The 12248-nt window shown below is 38.3% G+C and overlaps 1 protein-coding gene across 3 annotated transcripts in view; it reads left to right on the top strand.

The window, feature by feature from the left end:
• Positions 1-12248, top strand: part of dnah7 (dynein, axonemal, heavy chain 7) — a 106583-nt gene that overhangs the window by 89946 nt on the left and 4389 nt on the right. For all 3 annotated transcript variants that reach the window (XM_079663851.1, XM_079663852.1, XM_079663850.1), the window contains 5 exons: positions 738-875; positions 3441-3671; positions 5751-5903; positions 7677-7854; positions 9412-9515. In XM_079663851.1, coding sequence (XP_079519977.1) covers positions 738-875; positions 3441-3671; positions 5751-5903; positions 7677-7854; positions 9412-9515 — 804 coding nt within the window. The remainder of the gene's footprint in view (positions 1-737; positions 876-3440; positions 3672-5750; positions 5904-7676; positions 7855-9411; positions 9516-12248) is intronic.

Genomic DNA, 12248 nt, shown 5'->3' with positions numbered 1-12248 from the left:
TAAGATTTGGAAAATTGTGCAACATTGCTATAAATCATTGCAAACACCAGTCTTAGCAACAACAAAGTGTGTCTTTGTTAATGGCTGGGATTTACAGAAATTAGGAAATGCCATATGTTATTACAGGGGAAATGAGTACAGTATTTTACAGTCACATTAACAGGGTGCATATTAACAACAAGGGGGAGTTAACTCTTTAAAGGGGCCTGATTATGCTCATTTTCATGTTCATACTGAAAATGAACGTCCAACAACGAGGTCTTGCTTAAGTTATATGAAACAGCCCCTTACGCATCACTTAACAGAAAAAAAGCCTTAAAAACTCAAGAAAAGTTCCACTCCCTTTAATGTGTTTGTTTATAAACTAAACATATTTCAGGACTCAGTTTAGTCGTTGAGCTACCTTTAAAAAGTCATTAGGAAATGAAATGTGTGTAACAAGGCACAGCAGGCGACCACCATCAGCGAGCGTTGATATATTTGTTAACACAAGTGCAATCTATGGTGCTCTCCATTTTATTTGGCATTTTGTTCTTCAGTGCTGCACCCCCCCCCCCCCCCACCCTCCACTGCAACCACATATTTTATTCATGAAGTCACATTTACATAGTCATTAAAATAAATGTCAGCAATCTTAGGAGCTGACTTGTTTTTCAATGACTGTTATTACTCGAGATGTTTCGTTAAAAATGTGCACTTCACTCTGCTCCCTCTGTTTCCTGCATATTGGGTTGCAGTACAACAGCTACATAGAGTACACCAAGGCGCTGCCGCTCAACCCGTCACCGGAGATTTTTGGCATGAACGCCAACGCGGATATCACCAAGGATCAGGTTGAGACTCAGCTACTATTCAACAGCATCCTGCTCACTCAGGTAAATCCACCCGGAGCAAACACCAAGTATCATATTGATTTCCTGTTTGTCAGGAACTAAATAACAAGCATGTACAAGTGCTGAAACACAAACACACACACAATCAAATCAAGATGTTGTACCATCACTTGTCTTTCTTTTGAGCCATTGTAACTTGTAAAAGTGATCCATTAGGGTTAAGCTGCATTCACATGATTTGCGACTTTCTCTTGCTCACCGCTAGGTGCGGCGCGGAGCCTTGCGATGAAAAAAGTTAGTAATGGTACGCAGAGAGGTCAGCAAAGGGGTCAAAGTTGAAATTATTTGAACTTTGAGCGCAGTGCTTGGTGACAATTTGGTGCGGTGATTCCACCTAGTCGGGCGACCACTCTTTCTCCATAGGAACACAACGGCAACGTCAGCACAGGGCCGTTTCACCATGTGGAGCTTGGGTAAGAACACAATAGACAAACACAGACAAGCTGGTTATTAAAGTAAAGAGTATTGCTGTACAACAGTATAAGAGACAGAATACTTACAGTATAATAAGCCAGTCTAAAAACAGATCATTTTAAGTATTTTTATACTATCTATCACGCAACACAACATGACAACAATGTGCCACTGGAGTCTGGACACATAGACGCTTCTTTGATTACCTGTCATCTTTTTGTAAATGACATTATTTTACAGTAAACACACTGATGCTGGAGAACCAGACACTCTTGGTACCAAGTCCAGTACAGAGAGGCCTATAAAAAAATGATCATGTCCACATTAAAGTTTACTTTTACACTTTCTTTTTAATACTGTTTGTTTTAAACAGAGGGCCATCATTTCACGCAGCAATATGATCCTTAATTCATTACTATACCTTTTAACTGATCTTGTGGATTATGAACACTGTGAAACCGGGCAAAGAATAACAGATATGATAAAAACACGGTTGCCTGGCATGGGTACAGGTGAAAAAAAAAGTTAACTGATCTTCAGTGCCAGCAGCCCTGATTCGCTTCCGCAAAACAATGCTCCCCTCTTGGACAACATCCCAGATGCTCAGTTGGAATGAATCTACTCAGCTGGTAGATTGTAGGCAACACACACACAACATACATACATACAGTATCCCCATCAAACACTGAAACATAGACACTGAAATACTGTCTCAAATAAACGCACATGAAATCAATATGCTTCCCTCGAGTTCCCTCCGTCTTCTATAAGTGTCCTTGCCAGCATTAAATATTTGATCGCCCTACATTAGGATGTACTATGCAACATTAATTACAGAGAATAATATAAATAAATATTTCAGTTGTTTGAAGAGACTTCTCAAAGAACAAAAAAAGATGGCTTTGGCGGAGCTGTGTGATCCCACATCATTAAATCTCAGCTCTGTTGAGTCAACATGAATCTAAGAGAGATTTTGCACAGAGACCTACTTAAAGACAAGAGAGGTGCAGTGTCTTCTGAAAGCCGGGAAGGGATTTGTATTCACCCATGTATCCATCTGTTTATTTTAAGATACAGAGCACTTAGCAAAGACTTTTCACTATGCCCAAACCCTGTGGGAAATAACTTGATATTAACTTTAAGTGGATGCATATAATAGGATCATACATGCACACATACTCTGAAGGCATCATATATATTCTAATCTCTGTAAGATACTAATATAATATACAGTGTTCTGTCAAAAAACAAGAATAAGTAAAGTACATTTTTGGCAAACAAATAGAAGATTATTTCCATAGGCATTGCCACTTTGAGTTCAAATTAGAGCTCGATGGAGTCTGGCATTCATTCAAATAAACTCCTTTCAACAAGATTAATAATGGCTCCAGTCATGTGTGGACTTTATTAGCATCTAATACGGTCCCATCAGTCTCAATGACCGATAAACAGGGAGATGCTTCAAATGGAATGAAACAGCTATTTGTCATTCCCCTACTGTAACCTCGATGCCATTAGGCAATGATTATCCATTACCGCTGCCTGGTGACTGAGCATCAGATAGGTAAATGGTGCAAGTTGGAATGAGAGGAAAGCGGAAGAATCGCAGATTAGAGTGAATAATTATCAGCATGAATGATTATTAGATAAGATTGCGTCAAATGACTGTGTGGGATAAATTGGGGCGAAATGTTGTGAAGCCTTACATTTTCTGATGCTCAGTGTGTGTGTGCTCACAGATGGATTGCAGTAAGTATTATGATCTCATTATCCGTGGTTTAAGCTACAAGCTAGACGGAAGAACGTATAGAAATTAAAGGAAGGAAGGTCAATTTAAGAGAAATCATATGAATAGGAGGTTCTGTGTCAGTTTGTGTCCATTTTAAAGCATGAATATACATCAATCTGGCGCAAAGATGATGAAATATAAGCAGAAGTCAAGTCAGAAGTCAGAACCTCTTAACATCAGGGTCTTCTCCTGGATCAAAATAGCACCCACGCCAGTCAAATGGAATACATAATGTGACAAGTCAAAGACGGCGAAAAGATAATTTCCTCTCGAAAGATGATGAACTGTCAAAGTCCTGCCTCCCTTTCTCATCCGTCCCTCTGTCGCTCTGTGTCTCTGATCAGTCCCGCTCTTCAGGCGGGGACGCCAAATCCTCGGATGACATGGTCTTTGATGTGGCAGCTGACATCCTGAGCAAGCTGCCTGCAGACTTCGACTTGGAGGCTGTGATGAGGCGCTTCCCCACCACCTACAATCAGAGCATGAACACAGTGCTGGCGCAGGAGATGGGCCGCTTCAACAACCTGCTCAGCGCCATCCGAGCCTCAAGCATCAACATCCAGAAGGCCATAAAGGTACACAGGAGGGGTCGGGTTTAAAGAAATATTACATGTATCCATTTGAGCAGTAAGGGCAAGGAGTGGTTTACTTTTGAGCCCACTCTCAGGGATCCTTATCATTTGGATACTCATAGCGTGATGCATGGCCGAACGCACTTTAATTACATTAAATGTGTTTGTTTTGGATAAACAGCGCAGCCAAATGATGAATCATCATTGATTTCACATTTATGTGCAGCGAAAGCAATATCTCATCAGAGGAAGCGCACCTCTGCTGAATGATTACACGGGAAACTCCGATAATACATCCTCAGAAAACAGATACTGTTGGCAGTAAGCAGCACAATCCAAACGCACTAATCTAACACCATCATTTTCTATTACAAGGAAACACTCGGACAGTAATTGGGAAAGTTTAGGGCGATTTGCGGAAATGAACCACTATGTAGAATAACTGCTTCCCCCTGAGAATCTATATGCAGTATGCTACTCGATTTCCTATTTAATAACTGCTGATGTTACACTGTGCAATAGGTAAAGGTATAAAGCACTGAGCTGTAGGAAAGCTGAAATTGATACACGATAGAAATGTTGTTGACCCTGTTTGAAGGACAGGAATGAAGCAGCCACCTAAATATATTTAAATCATTAGCTGGTGCTCTTAACCTTCTCTCAGAAAGTACTCTTATCCTCTGTAGCATAGAAAATAACTGAGCCCTCGCTGCTGGAAACAGGATCTCCATTTTTGTTAATATTATGTCCTCATACCACTTATTTTTGCAAGTCCACGCACTGCAAAGTGTAATCTACAGCAATAATAATGTCTCATCAGCATTGTAAATGAGATTTTATCTCAATGCTTTGTATCTGGTTCAATAAAGGTTAAAAAAAATAAAAAATCTTTAAATAGCTTGTTTTATATATTTAGTGTGTATTTAATGTGATATAGAAAAGAGAGAAAAACCAACAAATACATTGTTTAAGGCTGAAAGAGCAATTAGTAGGCTATTTCAAACCACTAATATACTTTTAATCAATTGTTTTATAGTCAGCAGAGACCCACTTGCAGAAGAGAACATATCTACTTAAATTAAATACAAATAAAAAATGACTGACTTTGTGTTTCCAAAGGTTTGGAGATATTGCACATGCCATGCCTCATTAGACTAAGAAGAGTAGAATTATTCACTTCATAGTGTTGTGAACTAAAGACCAAACAGAATATAATCTGAGCATATGTGCATATGTTTAGCACTGCACTCCTCATTAAACCACATTAAAAGAATGTAAAAGTACACGCCTGAGCATACATGTGTCTTTTTATACCATTTATTAAACAACTCCACACACATTTCCGCTCCTCCTGAGATGCAGCAGTCTCTTGGGAATGAAGTGGAAAGTGCATAAAGAGTCGGGAAGGAGAAGGAGCTCATCACCCTTCACACTTTATCAAAGACCCCCTTCAGAGCAAATAAGGGTTTTCAAATAAGCTGTGTGTCACCCATCTCAACAAAGAGGGTTTTAAGTGACAAGTGCATTTCTCTCATATTCCATTCAGTGTTAGAGCAGCAGTAGAACAACTCCACATTTCCAATCACTACACAAGTTTGTTTGTTAAAGAAACTAAATTAAACTTACTCTCATTTCACACAACTCCGCTCTTTTTAAATGTTGTGATCCCGCAGCGAACTTCCACCATGGCCTTGCAGGACATTTTCAGAATGAATACTTCTAATTGCATTTTAGTTTTCTCCTATCTGTGAAACTGTTTCCTGTTTCCATAGGGGACATAGGTTTCAGATCTCCTGTTTGTGAAGACAAAAGAAAATGTGCTCGCCTATTCCTGTTTGTTCCACCCTTGATACTATGTGTGTATATAGAAATATGGTCTGATACAGTATCTTGTTTTAGTCTTGATCTCTGTCATTTTCACCTGAAACCTTTCTTTAGACAATAGATTAATAAACCACCCATGACAATGTTTTGTACCTTCATTAGTTATTCATGTGTCATTAGCAGATTGACGTTGAATTTTAACAACAAAGTTAATCGTGTGTTTGTTCCTGCAGTAAATGTGTGTTTATTGACGTGCAGGGGCTGGTGGTGATGTCTTCAGAGCTGGAGGAGGTGGTCAGCAGCATTTTGACAGGTCGTATCCCGGGCATGTGGATGAAAAAGTCGTACCCCAGCCTCAAACCCCTGGGAAGCTACGTCAATGACTTCCTGGAGCGGCTTCATTTTTTACAGGTACGACATATCAGAAAAAACAACATTGTATATTATGTTAAAAAATGCTATTAAGAGCATCAAAGTACATTATGTCATAGAAATATCAGAACAAATGACATAGTATACTGTAGTATGTAAAATAGAAAGAAAAAAACGACATAGTATAGTATGTCGGAAATATCACAAGAAATGACATACTATATTCAGGAAAAAAAAACTCCACTCCACTAGCACCCACACACCCCCTTTTAGGTCTAAACTATTTCATAGTAAACCTAGTTGAAAATAAGTTGTAGATAAAACTTCACTAAATCATTTTTTTTTTCAAAACAAGGTTGGTTTAGAGAAAAAACGAGTTATCCTTGGAGAAAAGTCCTTCTTTGCTCTTTACTTATTTTAATAAACACATACTTTTCAGTCTTGATAAAGGTCATGCTTCTACAACTTAACTTTTCTAGAGCCAACATTGATTTGTCTGAGCAAAGTCATATTTTATCAGCATTTGGCTGGTGGCTAGGGCTAATGTCTCACATTGGTTATAATAGCTACTATACCGATGCAAGGATACCTAACTTAAAATGACTTGGTTAGGATTTGGGCTACCACACGCCTCTAAAACGTTTTATTGAATTTACTGTACAATGCTTTGTCTCATTATGAAGCTTTTTTCTAAGCCATGTCATATACCGTGAAAGTTCGCACATTGTGTGAATTTCAAATGGTTAGCGTTTTCTCAAATTGCACACAGCTGCTGAGCTCATACACAGCATTTGTATGCACTTATGCTATCAAAATAGCAACCATGAGTACAGAAGTATGCGAATTGAGACACAGCACAAGTCTGAAACAATAATTGGCCTCTCAGGGCTAGTATCACATGAAAAGTTATATACTGGCCCCTCTATAATGAACTGAAGCCCTGCCTTTTTAAGCCTTAAGCTGTGTCACACATGAGTTACACAAGACCATTCCATTACTTGTGTATACACAGGAGCGAGGGGGATTCAGTAATCCCTTTCGCTCATGGGCACGGTCGGTACAAGGAACACTTGCAGACACATGACATAACCATGTGAGTCTGCAAAGTGAACTTCTTCATCAGTCAGTTCTCATGCTTCCCTTTCTGTCTTCCCAGGAGAAAAGCAGTTTTATTCACTCCTGATACTTGCTCAATGGAGTGGAAGATGTTTTGTGTGTGTGTCTGTGTGAGTGTGTGTGAACAGAGATGTCCAACCACGACTCCCCACAGGGTGAAATTTCAAGTCACGGGTTTCTTATCTAAGGCAGCATGCTTTAGGAACAGAATACCTTTACTTTTTTAGGAAGATGTCTGTTTGATGTTTTTGTCGTTCTCAACTCTCTTCAAAACAGCAGTTTCCTCCAAGTGTGTTCAGGAAACAAAGCCTAGAAGTATAAATATTACACAGGTTCATTGTTGCTTTCATGAACTTCATGATAAATGTTACATAACCAACCCCAAACTTAAAAACGGGGATCTAGACAGAAAAGAGATAGTGATACACTCTCCAATACTTTCTGACCTGTTGAACTAAACACGTTTCCATCTCTTACGTCTGTGTGGTTAGAGCTCATTATCAAATGTAAGCATTCTAACACGCTAAACTAAACTGGCAAACCTGATAAACATTATACCTGTTTCAACCATTTTTTATTCAACCATCTGAAATCATCTGAAAGCCGATAGGTCCTCTGTACTCTGGTTGATTTTGGTTATACATATCCTTCTATTTAATTTCCCCCTCTCCTCTTTCTTCTCTGCTGTGTTTTCAGGACTGGTATGAGCACGGCACCCCAGCTGTTTTCTGGGTATCAGGGTTCTTTTTCACCCAGGCCTTCCTCACAGGCAGCCAGCAGAACTATGCCAGGAAACACACCGTCCCTATCGACTTACTCGGCTTTGACTTTGAAGTCCTGGAAGACCACCAATACAAACGGCCCCCAGAGGATGGTAGGATAATAAGAGGGGGAGTTAAGAACATTGATGGATAGAACATTGTTTAAAAGCAAAGCAGGATATTAGGAGCTTTTGATAGGGTAACATGTCTCTGTTCTACAAACCATCTCTTAGTTTCTTGAAGGTAGAGAGAACAAACCTGAAATATAGAGAGCACCTGATGAGGGAATGATAGAACATAAAATCCAGCGCTTTGAGCACCTGGAAAAGCGCTCTAATAAAAATGTAATGCATTATTATTATTATTATTATTATTATTATTATATTTATATTAAAAAATGCGCAAGGGAAGGAAAAGCAGAACATAACATGTTTTGGCTGGGAAGAAAAAACCACAACAAACAGATGAAAACTGAGTGTAAATAATTAGACACAGCTTCTTTACAATAAAAATAAGAATACTTAACAGTATGAAATACCATAGATACCAAATAATTAATAATATAAAACAAAACCAATATCATTTATATGCTAAAAATATGGGTAAAATAATAACAATGTGAATCGCATACAAATAGTATCGTTTTAAAATCCTGAATATTCAAAATTCTGAAAAGTAAGTTATACAATTGTTTTAAAATTATACAGCACATCTGACAATTAAACTGAGCAAAATTGGAATTATTGACAAGAAAACCCTCAAATGATTCCTTAAACCAGTATATAAAATAAACAAATAGACTTCCCATCTTAAAATTGACAAAAATCACACAGACAACATACAATGCTGTAGTGTAGTAGCAACAACAACAGGAGGTGTGTAAACAGAAGTATGACATGAAACATTTGAAAAGACACATTTAATGAGAGGAGAAAAAAGTCATTCCTGTAATCACATATATTAACCAAATTGATCACTGTGTGAATATCCGGGGGAATTCTTTTAATTAGCCTCTCTATGATGAAAATCATTAAAAAAAAAAAAAAAACGATCTCAATTTAAAAGTATTTAAACCCAACTTATTTGATGTTATATCCAACTATATTAAACAATTGGATTGAGTTTGAATCAACAGAAAACGTTTTACTGGACACCCCCTCTGTCAGCCAGATACACCCTAGAGCCGAACACTTGTATGTATGCGACCAACTAAAAACAATACATGAAAGCCAAAAATATATCAGAAGGAATGCATTGGTGTAATTCATGTCTTTTTACATGAGCTCCTGGCTGTGCCTCCAGCTCTGCTGAGAGATTCAAAGTCAGAGTCCATAGTCAGTCCCCACCTGAGGCCCAGTCAAACATACACATCCTTTACTGCCAGGCTACAAATCTAACGGTGTGTTTGTGTATTTTAGTGTCTGATACAGGCAGTTGGTTATCTCTTAATCTCACATGTATCTCCCCACCATACTAATAGCAGAGCTCACATGCTTCTTTCCTTATTATAAAGCTTTACAGTTGCTTGCCAACATGTCACACGGTTCCTCCATATGACTAGAGGTCGTGGAAAGTTCCTAGGAGCTAGACGATTATATTAATATCTCAGTAACACTAACCTTCCTTGTTCCTCTGAATGATCTCTTTGTGTTTGTGTGTGTGACCCTCAGGTGTGTACATCAGAGGTCTGTTTCTGGATGGTGCCCGCTGGGACAGGAAGGCCCGACTCCTCGCTGAGTCCTACCCCAAAGTGCTGCACGACCCCATGCCCGTGGTGAGTGAGAAGCACAGAGATATAGATATAGAGCAGAGTTTTAGAATCTTCACACATACTATTACTACTTCATTTATTTAACCTGACTTTGTGTTCATGTTTGACAACGTCCTTTTTTTCTTGTTGTTTTGCCATAACAACTCTGTAGCCTGTAATCATCTCATCAATATTAGCACAAGGGCTCCCTCAACAACAGTTTAATTTTTCCATTGGATTTCTGAAAATACTGAAGAGAAGAAAATATGATCTGTGGCAGGCCAAAATATATGGTATTTACATGTTATGTTTAGCATTTTAATCTCCACAAATTAACACCACGTTTATATTTTTTAAGGTTAAATACAATTGGTAGAAGTAAAAAGCTGACGTTAAACGAACTTCATCACAGTCACATGACTTCACTTCAACAGCGTTTGGTAGTCTCATTGCATATTGGAAAAGATGAATGAGACTTTTATTCCTGGAACGCTAAGCAATTGTATAAGCATCAGTTGGAACAACACCAGAGTTATTTAGATGCCTGAAGAAACCTGAATAATGAACCAGAATAAAAACAGACACATGCTTACTTTGACATTTTTTTAAATATAAATGATAAGACAATAACCACTCATGTACATGAAGTACTGTAGCTGCTCTGGAGCTTTAGAACTTATCACTTCTCATCCATGTTGGCTTGATAGTAAAACAAAATGGCCAAAACACATGCCATTGAAGAGACATGTTCAAAAACACTGCACAAACGAAAAGCTGTAAGAAGCTCAAAACACAACGGAAACGTGGACACTAAAAAGTGATGCACACAGATGGGACAGGAACTCTTGTTGGCGGCCCAGGATTATAAATTGGCGAACATTTGTGTTTTTATATTTGCATCGTTTTTGAAAGTGCATTGCTTTTCTCCTAATGTTATTGTTTTGGCCATTGTAGCACATTTGCACAGTTTGGCCACTATATAAAAGTCTAGTTTTTAGTTGTTTTTCTATTTGAGTGTGGGTTTACCTTTTTAATATTACTAATAATAATAATCAGCAACTGTTGAGCCTTTTCTTTTTTTCGCAATGAAAAGGACAAATGACGAACAAAGTAGGGAGAAGGTGAATAATACAACTGTGGTTCAAACTGCAGCTGCAACTATGAAGCCTTAAGGTAGGATCACATGGCAGTGTGCGATGAGAACAAGTACAGACAAGCAGTCAAAAGAAAAGAAATAATCCTTGTTGCATAACATTCTTACACAAAGTTTGAGGGGAGGAGGTGTATTGAATCTGCCCCTGTGGATATCTCGGGGCGAAAACGTTTTTTTTTGTTCACGTGTCAAATTATGAAAATGGGGCATCATTTTCAGGCTTTTAAAACAATCTGAGACTAATATTGTGAGTCTCGGAGGAGAAGTGGAACAACAAGCTCCATCCTGTAGCTGTTTCTCTACCCAGGAGGATGTTAGCAGCTCCTTGTTCTCTGGACGCCATACTTCTGTTTTTTTTACATTGTGCCCGCAGGAAGCCTCGCTCTCTCATCCTTTTATTCATTACCAGAGCTTGATATTGAATATGAAAGCAGAGTGGCAGGGTGATGGAACAGAGTGCCAGTGGCAGAGAGCTGATCAAGTGTTCCCCTCTTTTTTCATCCCCCCTCTGTTCTTCACAAAGCATTCAGGGATTATGAATAATGCACAAGACCAACTTTTTGAATATTCAGACATTTCGGGGCAAGTTATTAACAGAATCAGTTTTTTGACAAGAGCGGAACTTAATTAAAAATGTGTTTATTATGATGAGGGGTGGAAGAGCACAACAGAGGCTGGCTTTGAAATGCAAATCTGCACAGAAGCGCCCGTTATGGAACCAGATGAGGACTTTTCTGGCTCAACAAACTGTTTCGGGTTTTGTTTTGTTTTTAAAGATGTTTTTATGAGTGGCCCAGTTTATCCTTTTTGCATAACCAAGACTTCTTAATAGCCCAAGGGGAACTCTTCCTTGCTAATACTATTGTTTTATAAGTTTACTTCCCCAAAGTTTCAATTTGTAAGATAATGTTTGGATAACAGATATAGATACAGATAAGTTCCTACTGCGTTTCATGCCCTAGTGGGAACAAAAGTACTTCGATTTTGTACTTAAGTAAAAGTAAAAAAAAAAAAGTTGCTCCAATTTATTGAACTTATTGAAGAAATATCTAAGTATTGGCAAAACTAAAAGTACTTGTTTTGCGTATTAGCCCATTTCAGAATCATATATATCAAATAACTGCATTGTTATTATTGAGCTCATTCAGCTCTTCACAGCTGGTAAAGGTGGAGCTACATTTAAAGGGGCCCTATTATGGACTTTGCGGTAGATGAACTTTGGGGTTTAAGCCTTTGCAGACCATTTACATGCACAAAAACCTACAGTGGTGGAAATAAGTATTTGATCCTTTGCAGATTTTGTAAGTTTGCCCACTTACAAAGAAATTAACAGTCTATCATTTTAATGGTAGTTTAATTTTTACTAATGAGAGAAAGAGTGTCAAAAAGAAATTGGCATTATATAAAAGATAAAAATAGATTTGCATTTAACTGTGGGAAATAAGTATTCGATCCCCTTGCAAACCATGTCTTAGTACTTGTTGGAGAAACCCTTGTTGGACAGACAGGTCAGACGCTTCTTGTAGTTGGTCACCAGGTTTGTGAACATCTCAGGAAGGATTTTGGTCCACAAATCCTGAAGGTTTTGAGGCTGATGCTTAGCC

Source organism: Notothenia rossii (genome assembly GCF_949606895.1).
Source record: "Notothenia rossii genome assembly, chromosome: 2".
Lineage (NCBI taxonomy): Eukaryota > Metazoa > Chordata > Actinopteri > Perciformes > Nototheniidae > Notothenia > Notothenia rossii.
The sequence above is the reverse complement of the archived record's forward strand: the minus strand, read 5'-3'. Positions and strand labels throughout refer to the sequence as shown.